At 41.7% G+C, this 12111-nt stretch overlaps 1 protein-coding gene across 1 annotated transcript in view; it reads right to left on the bottom strand.

The window, feature by feature from the left end:
* The window catches only part of LOC109913888 (guanine deaminase), a 22131-nt gene extending 10094 nt beyond the window's left edge, over window positions 1–12037 (bottom strand). The window contains exons 1-6 of the mRNA XM_020513454.2: window positions 11933–12037; window positions 9891–9918; window positions 7363–7470; window positions 3828–3935; window positions 1590–1687; window positions 233–300 (exon numbers count right to left, since the gene is read on the bottom strand). Of these exons, the coding sequence (XP_020369043.2) occupies window positions 233–300; window positions 1590–1687; window positions 3828–3935; window positions 7363–7470; window positions 9891–9918; window positions 11933–12033 (511 nt within the window). The 5' untranslated portion in view covers window positions 12034–12037. The remainder of the gene's footprint in view (window positions 1–232; window positions 301–1589; window positions 1688–3827; window positions 3936–7362; window positions 7471–9890; window positions 9919–11932) is intronic.
* Between the last annotated feature and the right edge of the window lie 74 nt (window positions 12038–12111).

Here is a 12111-nt window from a genome sequence, read left to right on the forward strand (position 1 = left end):
TCCCCAGTTCTGAGGAAGCGTCACCGGACCCGAAACGTTAACTCTGTTTTTTCCTTCACAGATGCTGCCAGACCTGCTGAGCTTTTCCAGCAACTTTGTTTTTGCTCCTGATTTACAGCATCTGCAGTTCTTTCGGTTTTTAGTTAACGTTTCGAGTCCAGTATTTTCATATCGCAATAACATTCTTGTTAAGAAGCAACAATATTTAAAAAGCACAAGAATTTTTACATACCAGTTCCTAGTCCTACTTTTACATTGTGATTCAAAGCATTTCGGACATCAAATAAGCCACTGCTAAGTCTAAAAGATAAAAAGAAAGAGGAATGATGTTTCCATATCCTTGACAAACAAGTTTGTCTTCTAAACTGGTTTTTACAACGCATAGACTTGACTGTAGTCTTCACATCAACTGGGTTCTGAGGAAGGGTCACTCGACCTGAAACGTTAACTCTAATTTCTCTCCAGTGATGCTGCCAGACCTGCTGAGCCTTTCCAGCAATTTCTGTTTTTGTTTCTCGTTTCCAGCATTCGCAATTCTTTTGGTTTTTATCACTATGATACATCCCACTCTTGAAGAGCACTCTATCTTAAAGCTAGGTATTGTCATAAAAACAATAGGGAATTCAAAAGAAACTTCTTTCCTTTGAAAGTCTTGAGAATGTGGAACTCAATTCCATTGGGAGTGATTGAGGTGAGTACTTGAGATGCATTTAAGGGGAAGTGAGGCAAAAATGTGAGGTGAAAGGAATAGGACGATGTGCTGATTAAGTGAGATAAGGTGATGACAGGGAATGCATAAGGAAGTTAGTGTGGAGCATTACTGCCCATCTTATACCTGTTGGACAAATGGTCTGTTTCTGCGTTGAAAACTCTGATGTAATCCAATGTAAAAATCAGCCAAAAAACTGACAAAATTTAAAATCTTTGAGATTCTAGACCTGCATCTCTAGTTAGAATTTCCAACCATCAGGAAGGGAGAGAGGTGGGAATCCGGCTTTTGCAGTCCCGGACAATGCAACAATGTTAAGTCCTGGTCTGAGAGAACCCCTTCTGCCTTTCTACCCATGATTCCATGAGACAGGAGGTCATAGGGCACAGACAGAGAAAGCTGGGACCCAGCCTCACCAATTTGAATATTCAGCTGGCCTGCTACTAGAAGAAAAATCTTGCATTTATCGTGCACCTTTCGCTACCTCAGGATAACCCAAACTGCTTCACAGCCAAGGAAGTCCTGCTTTGAAGAGTTGTAACCACTATTGTAATGCAGCAAACTCAGCAGCCAGACAACAAGCTTCCAAGGACAGAAATGCAATAATGACCAGGGATGCTGTTTGTTCAAATTGGTCAGGACACACAGGGAACTCCCCTAGCCTTCTTCAGAATGTTAACCATCTGAGGGGCCTGAAGTGATTTGATTTAATGTCCCACCAGCAAGTCAGCACCTCGAACATTGCAGCACTCCCTCTGGACTGCACTAGAAGATTGGTCCTGGATTTTGTGCTTAAGGGCCCACTATGCTAAGATTTACAACAGGAACACAGTGCAGATATCTGGTCCGGGTGTATCAATTTCTGTGATTGCATACTTACGAGATGTTTGAATTTGGACAGTGTGAAATGGCTGCTCCTTTTTGTTGGAAGACTTTCAGCTCTTCATTGGACAGGTACACTCCATGTGCCATGATTGTCTGTGTGAAAACATTGTTTGTGACTGCCAGTTAATGATGAAAGGCTCATTTAACTACAGTCAGCGGCATGGGAGATATCCAGGTGAAAGTACTTAAAAGAACAGAGAGACTGATGAAACAACTGGAGAGGCTAGAATAAGAGGATGTACATGGTGAGAGTATAGAGGTGATGTAGTTAGCCACACCACAAAGAATCATGGGTATCTTCCTCCATTAGAGACAGACAATCAATCAAATATAGCTGGAGGGGTACTAAGTGTCAGGTATGGGGAGGTGGCAGGGCCTTCAAGAAATACAGACAGAACAGGGCTTGAACCCACACTGTTGAGTTTATTCTGGGCCACACTCTAGTCTCTAACTGAGCTAATCAACTACCAGAACCAGGAGAGAGAAAAGGACAAACAGTGAAAGGGACAGAGAGAGGGTGAGAGAGAAAGAGAGAGAGAGGGATGGGGAGACAGAGAGATAGACAGATAGGCTAAAAGTGTGGAAACCATCTCTTTACATGAAACCATAATGTAATCCTGCTGGATTATAGGGAGAGTAATTATAGGCTTAGTTGAATGGCCCTTTCAATGAACTAGAACAGATATATTGGATACAATTACCTCCTTCTGTAATGAATCATTGTATAATTCAATAATAGAACACTATCAGGAAAAAACCATCTAATCCTCAACTCCACAACCATGTCTCATTGTACCATAATACATACGCTCATCACCCAATCAAAGCCCTAAACTCTTGGTAAAGAAGTAGATTAATAAATTCAGGTCAACTGGGGAATGAAGACTCTGGGTAATTCCTCACCAATTCCAAATGCCTCCCCACCAACACATCCCTGGCCCCACACCTTCCCCCTTCCCTTCCCCTGGACAATGTAGAATCAGTCCAGGACAGTCACTTTGACCTTGAGTAGTACATATCCTTTTACAGAAGGTCATGTCTATCTAATCAGAAACAGATTTGTCCCAAATAATAAAAATGGAAAACAAGGCAAGCGGAAGACTAGGCACAAAGAAAATCATAAATAGCAGAACAAGCCAAAACATAAAAGACAGCTCAAAAAAGTGCAATGCTACAGGAACTCAGCAATGTTTGTCCCATTGTTTATGAATAGTGTGAGCAGTATGAAAACCTGCACAGGTCATTATAGAACCCATCTCATTCAGAGGCATTGCTTTACTGAGAACAAGTTGAAACACACTTAACTCTCTTGTTTTAACATCATGTTCTGGTGAATATAATATGACAAAACAGAATCTGGGTGATAGGAGATGGGTGTGAGCGAAGGGGGACAGGGATGAGGGGGCAGGGGTGGTGGTAGGGGCAAATGGCCTACGTTTGTTCCGGCTCCTATGTTCCTATGAACAGAGCAAAACCTGAGGCTAGGTTCTGACCAGGCCTTGGTACCTCTTTCTCTGCTTGTCAAAATATCTTCCAGGGTGGCAGACGGAGGGAGAGGCTGGGAGGTGATGCATTCCTCATCGAACTTCCCCCATTCACCACCCAAAGCTGGTACTCCAGTAAAAGAATATAATATAAAAGTGAGATTTGGTTTACTATCTCACCGCTCAGAACTGCAGGACATGTTGCAGCTAGTTAAATACTTCTGGACTTCCATCACCATTATGACATAGCTAATGTATCAGACAATTTGTGCACAGCAAGACCCTATAAACATCAATGTGATAACAATTGAAAGATCTGATTTTAGTCGTATTGGTTAAGGGATAAACATTGGGGAAAGCTCCCCTGATCCTCTGCAATATATTGACCATGGGATCTACTCAACCCAAATGGGAGGACAGGCAGGACTCTGATTCAAAAACTGTGACAGTGTAGCATTTCTTCAGTATTGCACTGTGAACATCAAGCTAGATTTTTAGTACTTAAGTGTTCAGAGGAGGACTCAAATCCACAGCTTTCAGTTCGAGTCAGACGAGCTATTTGCTGAACTCAGGCTGACACCTAAGCAGTAGAAATAGCTGGAAACAGCCATGCCTGTATTCTAGCTGAACTATTGGGCCTGTTGTTGGACATGTGGGCTTGGAGTGCATACACATGAAGGATAACAGATGTCTCAAGAATTGCTTTAAATGATAGCTTGAAGAAAAAGAATGTGGCATCGTGCACGAACCTTATCAGTTAAGAGGCTGTGTCTGTCGTAAAGATCAGTGTAATTCTTGCAGTCTGGGAACAAGCTCTTCACAAGCTCCACTTCGGCACGGGACTCACTTATGTGACTCTGTTTATAAAATATAACAAGTCTGTTTGTTTCTTGACGGCATATATTTGTGCTGCAATGAAATTCTTCAGTCTCTGAAGCACGTGTTATGAACTTTAAAAGATAGTGCAAAGGTTGCTTTTTCCTCATAGAATCCTTATAGTGTGGAAACGGGCCCTTTGGCCCAACAAGTCCACACTGACCCGCAGAGCATCCCACCCAGACCCATCCCCCTGTAACCCACCTAATCTACACATCCCTGAACACTATGGGCAATTTAGCATGGTCAATCCACCTAGCCTGCATATCATTGGACTGTGGGAGGAAACTGGAGCACCCGGAGGAAACCCACACAGACACGGGGAGAATGTGCAAACTCCACACAGACAGTCACCTGAAGGTGGAATCGAACCTGGGTCCCTGGTGCTGTGAGGCAGCAGTGCGAACCACTGAGCCACTGTGCCACCAGACTTTATCCAAACTTTTCCTGTCATTGGTTTTGTTGTATAAGGTGTTGGGCTCTGAAAATGTTAATGCCAAACATTGTAATGAGCACCACTCACTATGATATGTCATACAGACTTGCGTGGGAGAACAGCCCTGGATCTTGGAGGAGATAAACCTATCATCAAGATCTCCCTCATAGTCTGGGTAACAATGTCCAGCCTATCAATGTAACTTGTTGTCATGCAATAAACCACATCTTGTTAAAGACAACATAATTGCATTAAGCTACCTCGTGGCTTTCTTCTAGACAGTAGCACTTTAGATACTAATCTAATAGATGAATGATGGCAACAAATCCACCTGATGGCTCATTCACTGAAGTATCTGCAGTGAAGATCCATCACATAACATGGTAAGCAGTGGGGCAGGATCCAGTGAGATTTCAGCAAATCTTCAGATGCAACTTTAAGAAGGCTAATGACAATGGGCCAAGGTATATGACCATTCAGGGACAGGCATGCTAAATGGGGCATGAAACATATGATATCCTCACCACTTTATCCCAGATTAAATGGTCCCACCTAGAAAATGGTTTGCAACGTTACATCACTTGTACTTAAGTGTAAGATAACAGAACAAGTTTTTGTGTTGCCATGTTACATAACAGAGCTACTGCTCTGGATATGGGGTGACCATCATCTGCAGAGATCATGTCAGAAGGTAAGTGAGAATGATCTTGCTAAACTGCAACCTTTTCAAATTCTCTGAGATGCAGGACGCACTTCACAACAAAGAGTGGAGAATTAAAATGGTGCATGACCACCGCACATGTGCATAGCTAATTCAACTACACCTGAGACAAAAGATCAGAGTCACACACTCCCACAAAGGGAACATGGTTATGTGCAAAGGTGTCTAAGGTTTTCAGTGGACCTAGATCTTATAAAACCACAACATCAGAGACAGCAAAATTGAGGACGGACAGAAGCCAGTTAAAGGAAGTGCACAGCAAATAATCCAGGCAATGCTGGTATGATGGAACACTAGGACAACAATCAACACAATGATGACATGACTGCAGAACAAAAACAACCAAAGGCGAAATCCACTCTTCCAGAAGGTAACATGAAAACAAGGTGTGGAAGTGTTAGCAAACCACTAAGTGAAATATGATTGTTTAGACATTTGTGCTTATAAATTTTACAAACCATATCTCTATACAAATAATTTTGCTATTAACCAAAGTTTGTGTGTTTTCACTTGTCGCACTTGAGAGTAATCTTTGGAAAGGAAGAAGATGAGTGCTATCACTTTAAGAGTGATGTCCTATCAAGAGGCTGAACATGCAGATAAGGGAAGTGCCTCAATGTCATTACAAGATCAGGACCCATAATCACTCTGCATTATAGCACATTAGGCAAAGGATGAGCCTCGAGATTACTGTCTTATTACTTTTGCCACAAACAACCACACCAGACATCTTTGAATTTTTTTACGTCAACCCGTTCACATATGCTATGACATACATTCTTAGCAAGTGAGAACTGAACCCATACCTTCTGGCCTAGAGTTAGGGACACTACCATTGTACTTCAAAACTCCACTAGTGATCGTCAAGTAAGCAAAAAGCATGTACAACGTTTAGTTAACAAAAGAATATACTACAGCTTTTAAGGAGCATCTTTAAAAAGAAGAGGGAATTAGAGAGGAAGAGAGGTTTACGAATGAATTTCCTGAGCTTAAGGTCTGAACAGCTGAAGGTACAGCCATCAATAGTGGAACAATTAAAATCAGACATGCACAAGAGGCCAGAATGGGAAGCACAGAAATCTCAGATTTACTGGGGTCTCTAGAAGTTACAGAGATAGGGAGGAGAGAAGCCATGCGGTGATGACAGACCTGGAACAAATGTAGGTCAACAAGCACATAGATGATAGGTGAATAGGACTTGTTGAAAGTTAGAATATGGGCAGCAAACATTTTGAATGAACTCACAATTATGGTGAGTGGTAAGTGGGAAACTAGGACTACTTTGAAATGATCAAGTCTAGAGGTAACAAAGACATGGAAAATGAGATATAGTCAGACAGAAACTGGCAATATTGCAGAGTTGGAAGAAGGTGGAAGTAAGTATCACTTACTTGTGACTTCTATATGATTAACGTGCAGAGCAACAGAACTAATTCCATGGAACTCATTCAATTTTTCCATCTGAGATTAACATAGCTCTTCGGATGCTGTTAGCAGCAATTTTGGAATTGACATGAATGCAAATGGTTGATGATCATTATGTTTTTGCTCAAGTAAAATTACGAAGTGCTTAGAGTAAATAAAGAAAAATTGATAACAATGACTGAAGGATCAATAACCAAATGAGACAGAAGAACCAGAGATAACACAAGGAAACCCCTTTACTTTTATGCAAATGTGGTTAGGATTTGGAATGCACTGCCTGGGGCTCGTGAACATAAATGCACCAATAACTTCTAAAAAGGAAACTGGATGCACTTTGACATTAAAAATTGCAAGGCAGTGGGAAAAGAGCAGAGGCTTAACATAAACTGGATTGCTCCGTGAGAGAGCTATCACAAAGTTAATGGGACAAATTGCTGCCTTTTGTACTGTAATAATCTAAACTTTTGTAAGTTACAGATAACAAGGTTAGAACTGGATGAACACTGTGGGCCAGGCACCATCAGAGGAGCAGGAAAGCTGACATTTCAGGATGTGTTCATCCAGCTCTACACTTTGTTATCTCAGACTCCAGCATCGGCAGTTCCTACTATCTCTTTTATAAGTTACAGTCCAGTTTAAACAGGCACATTTTAAGGATGTGCCTGTTTGCCTCATTGCTACACCATTGAAGCGAATCTTGATTCTCTTATTCCTTCAGATTCTAGAATTGAATGTTGAAACTATTCATATTTGTTGCAGCAAAGTAGGAAACCAACAGTGTTTTTGAAACACGTTAAATTCTCCCTGATATTTGTGATGGCAGTACCTGAATATGCAAACCCTCACTGTTTGCATATGACCCCAACTGTTGCATTAGTTCAGAAGAGCAGCTAGGCACAAAACGAGGAGTCACAATGGGTTTTACCAGAGGGTACTGGAAACAAAAAACAAACATTTGCATTTAGCACTGTTCACACACACACACACGTGAGGAATTAATTTCCTAAACATCTGAAGTACATTTTTCTACAATAATTAAAACTGAAAAATGCTGGAAATATTTAACAGGTCAGGCAGAATTTGTGGAGTGAGAAACAGAGTTAACGTTTCTGAACTTTCATCAGACCTGGAAGACATTGGAAACATAACAGGGTCGTAAGTAGGTATAAATGGGAATAGCAGAGCCACTAACAGCACATGGTGTCTGAAAAACAGGAACAGTAGTTCTGAGATAGTAGGAACTGATCTGAGATTGAACTCAAAGTTGAGTCCACAAAGCTGTGAAGTGTCTAATGGAAGGATGAGGACATTTTGCTTGAGTTTATGTTGGATTTCCCTGGAACAGTGAATGAGGCCAACAACAAAGAGGTCAGAATGGGAGTGAGGTGGGAAATTAAAATGACTGGGGACTGAAAGCTTAGGATCAAGCTGGTGGACTGAATGGACGTGTTCTGTAAGATGACCCCCCTCCTAACCTCCTAATCTGCACTTGGTCTCCCTCATGTATTGGGGAGGACATCATGAAAAGGGGATACACAATACTAATGGCCAGGCAGCATCAGAGGAACAGGAAAGCTGGCGTTTCGGGTTGGGACCCTTCTTCAGAAATTTTTTTTTTTGTGAAGAAGGGTCCCGACCCATAACGTCAACTTTCCTGCTCCTCTCATGCTGCCTGGCCTGCTGAGTTCCTCCAGCTCCACACTGTGTTATCTCAGACTCCAGCATCAGTGGTTCTTACTATCTCTACACAATACTAATGTTCTATTTATACTTTGTGAAAAGTGTTTACCAATCTCCTGAGCCCTGTCAGTTCGTGTAATGTTAAATCAGAACCATGCATCGTCAGCACAGTGGCTCAGTGGTTAGCACTGCTGCTTCACAGCGCCAGGGACCCAAGTTTGGTTCCACCTTCAGGTGACAGTGTGGAGTTTGCACATTCTGCCTGTGTCTTTGTGGATTTCCTCCGGGTGCTCCAGTTTCCTCCTACAGTCCAAAGATATGCAAGTTAGGTGGATTGGCCACGCTAGATTGCCCATAGTGTCCAGGGAGGAGCAGGCTAGGTGAATTAGCCATGGGAAACGCAAGGTTACAGGGACAAGGTGGATCTGGGTGGAATGGTCTTCAGAGGGTCAGTGTGGACTCAATGGGCCAAATGGCCTATTTCCACACAGTAGGGATTCTATGATTCTCAGTCAGCTGCTGCTGATCATTATTCTGCTTTTGTCACTTACATCTCCTCTGGATATCTTTTGTTTCTTCACTAGCTCTATTATTATCTCGTCTGCCTTGCATCATCATCCCTCCGGATATTTATTTTCTTGTGACTTCCAGCATACCTTCACCCCGCACTCTTTTAAAAACCCCATCCCCTTGTCTCTGTTTGAGGTTACAACCTCTTCCTGTTCTTTTCTTTGTTCTGATGAGGAGTTTTCAAGCTGGAATCATAGAGTCACACAGCAAGGAAACAGCCCAACGCCTCCATGCCGACCAGGTTTCCTAAACTGAACTAGTCCCATCTGCCCGCACCTGGCCCATATCCCTCTAAACCTTTCTTGTCCATGTATATTTCCAAATATCTTGTAAATGTTGTAATTGTACCTGCTTCTAACACTTCCTCTGGCAGTTCATATTATAGACACTCCACCCTACTCTGTGTGAAAAAGTTGCTCAGGTCCTTTCAAACCTTTCCCCTCTCACCTTAAACCTATGCCCTCTAGTTTTGGACACGCCCCTCCCCCCCACTACCCTGGGGAAAAGATCTTGGCTGTTCACCTTATCTAAACCTCTCATGATTTTATAAACCTCTATAAGGTCAACTGTCAGCCTCCAATGCTCCAGGGAAAAATGTCCCAGCCTGTTCAGCCTCTCCTTTTGGCTCAAACCCTCCAATCTTGGTAACATCCTTGTCGATCTTTTTTGCACCCTTTCCAGTTTCATAACATCCTTCCTGTTAGTCTCATGGTGAAGCTGTTTTAGTCTGGAGAATTGTACTTTCTGCATGGGCCTCTTGCCTTAGGGACCTGTCAGCACTTTTCAGTTATCAGAACACATGAAGGTGACCTCTTAGTAAGCCACATCCCGTAGGACTGCAATGGAACAATGGCATTTTCTGGATCTACTGCTAGTCTGTAAAAAATATCAATGTTGGTAAGATTCTGTTCATTGGCTCTGATTATCTCTCCAAACATGCTGCCAAACCCAGGAAACGTTTCCATCATTTTCTATATTTATTTCAGATTTCTAGCATATACAGTATTCTGCTTTGAGTCAAAAGTATACACCAAATTATATGTACACTGACATTTCCAATTGCTCAGACATTTAAAATATTTAGGTTAAAAGGGTTTGGCTTACCATCCGTCCAGTTAGTTCAGTAACAAATCTGTGAATGACAACAACAGTTCAATGCCAGCATCTTATATTGCTGCGTCTAATGTAAGGTATATCTTGGGCACCCAATAACCAATTACAACATGTGTAAACATTTCTTAAGTCAGAAGATGCCAATCATTATTGAATTTAGCTCACTAATAGTGGTCAGCAATAAATCCAGAGCCCCATTGGAGTGAGAACATTTGAATGGGCTAACATCAGTCTTGACAATAGCATACCGAAGTGTGCAGTGTTCATGCTGTAAATGAATGTGCTACAAAAACACCGTTATGCATGGATGATCTATGATTGTCCTAGGCCTTAAACTCTGGAATTCCCTCCCTAAACTTCCGCTTAACTGATTTATTATGTTCTTCAAACCCTACCACAATGAAACTACAGGTCACCTGTCCTAATATTGCATTGTGTGCCTCAGTCATTTTTTTTTGTTTGAAAAGGGTTCTGTGAAGTACATTGGAACATTTCACTATGTTGCAGCTACTCTATAAATGTAGGTTGTAACTGAATTACCTGCAGATTATTCGCATTAACAATCAGCAGGTCCAGTCTGTTGCCCAGCAATCTATAACAAGTAAGCTGCGAGTTTCTGGACTCATGGCTTGTCTCTACATGTCTTTAAATACCCAAAGCATTATGGAAGGCCCAGATGAAGAAGGGAATGGTAACTCAATTACCTACTTCTATTCCAATGTTCCCATCTACCTAGTGCAACTGCAAACTCCGTTCTGATCGTGTGGAAATGCATCAGAAATCCAGGGGCAACTAAGAGGAAGTAGGAATGTGACATGAGACAGCTCTTCTCCTTATTTATCTAAGGGAGGTGACTCACTCACTAGAGACACTAGAAAAATAGCCCCTTTCCATTCTTTTGGTCAGTAACAATCGAAAAAGTAATAAATTGCTGACAGTCACAACTGAGGTGAATTCTCAGCGAGGATTTCACTGTTTAGATTTCATAAAGTGACTACAACACTGAGAGGAACTTGTTGGATAATGCTGTGTTAATGATGCATTCCGTTATTAAAGAGCACATCACCCAGAAATGAAGAGATATACGGTGATTTGTGATTGCTGGTTGATTTACTCTACTTTTTAAACAAATCATTCATAGGTGTGGACCAGCGTATATTCTCAATTCGTAATTGCCCTGGAGAAGGTGGCAGTGAAATGATTCCTTAAACCGCTGCAGTCATTTGGTGTAGGAACACCCACAGTGCTGTTTGGAAGCATGCTCCAGGATTTTGACCCAGCAACACTGAAGGAATGGTGATACAGTTCCAAGACAGGGTGGTATGTGGCTTGGAGGGGAACCTGCAGGTGGTGGCGGTATTCCCATGAATCTACTGCCCTTGTCGTTTTGGGAGGAAGTGGTTGTGGGTTTGGAAGGTATTGTCTGAGGAGCATTGGTGAATTACTGCAATACATCTTGCAAGTGATACACACTGTGTACTCTGTATCAGTGAATAGATTTAAAATACAACATGTTTTTAATGTTTAAAAATTACTTTGTTACTTTTTCCTTATGTTTTCTTTTTCCCCTCTTGTGATCCAATTTTTTTTTGCTCTTTATTTTTGTTTCTATAATGGATTTGACTTAGATTTACGCGCCCCCCCCCCCCCGACTTCTTTCCCCATCATTCACCTTTCTCCCTTCTCAAAGATTCAGTCTCCCTGGTTAGGCATAAGATGTTGGCCCTATCATTGAGGTTACAGGGGCCCCAATTTCCTTGTCGTGCTGTTAGCAGCTCATTTTCCCAGTACATTACAGAAAATTTTCCAGCTGAAGGTTATAGGAAGGAATCAAACTAACTGCATGCACTGCATAATAATCCACTCCAACAGGATCTTATCCATTACGAGGAAACCAAGTCAATACAGTTTGGAGCATCTTCAGCGTGGTTACCATGGCTACACGACTGCGTCAATGGAAGCAAAACAAATGATCGTTTGTTTGAAACTTGCAGTACTCAATAATGCAGAATGCTTCATTGAAAGAACCTTACCTTCTTGTCTCACACACAGATTCGCATAGCTGTTCCTTGTACGTAGGAAACAAGTTATTAAGATCCATACAAACTTTACCTACAAAAGCACGCTGGCCCATTTTATCTGTGCAAAACAAAAGAAAATCCACATTGTATGTTCACAGCTTTGTAACAAGCAGAAATGTCTATCATTTTGT

The sequence above is a fragment of the Rhincodon typus genome, chromosome 3 (assembly GCF_021869965.1).
Source record: "Rhincodon typus isolate 14 chromosome 3, sRhiTyp1.1, whole genome shotgun sequence".
Classification (NCBI taxonomy): Eukaryota; Metazoa; Chordata; class Chondrichthyes; order Orectolobiformes; family Rhincodontidae; genus Rhincodon; species Rhincodon typus.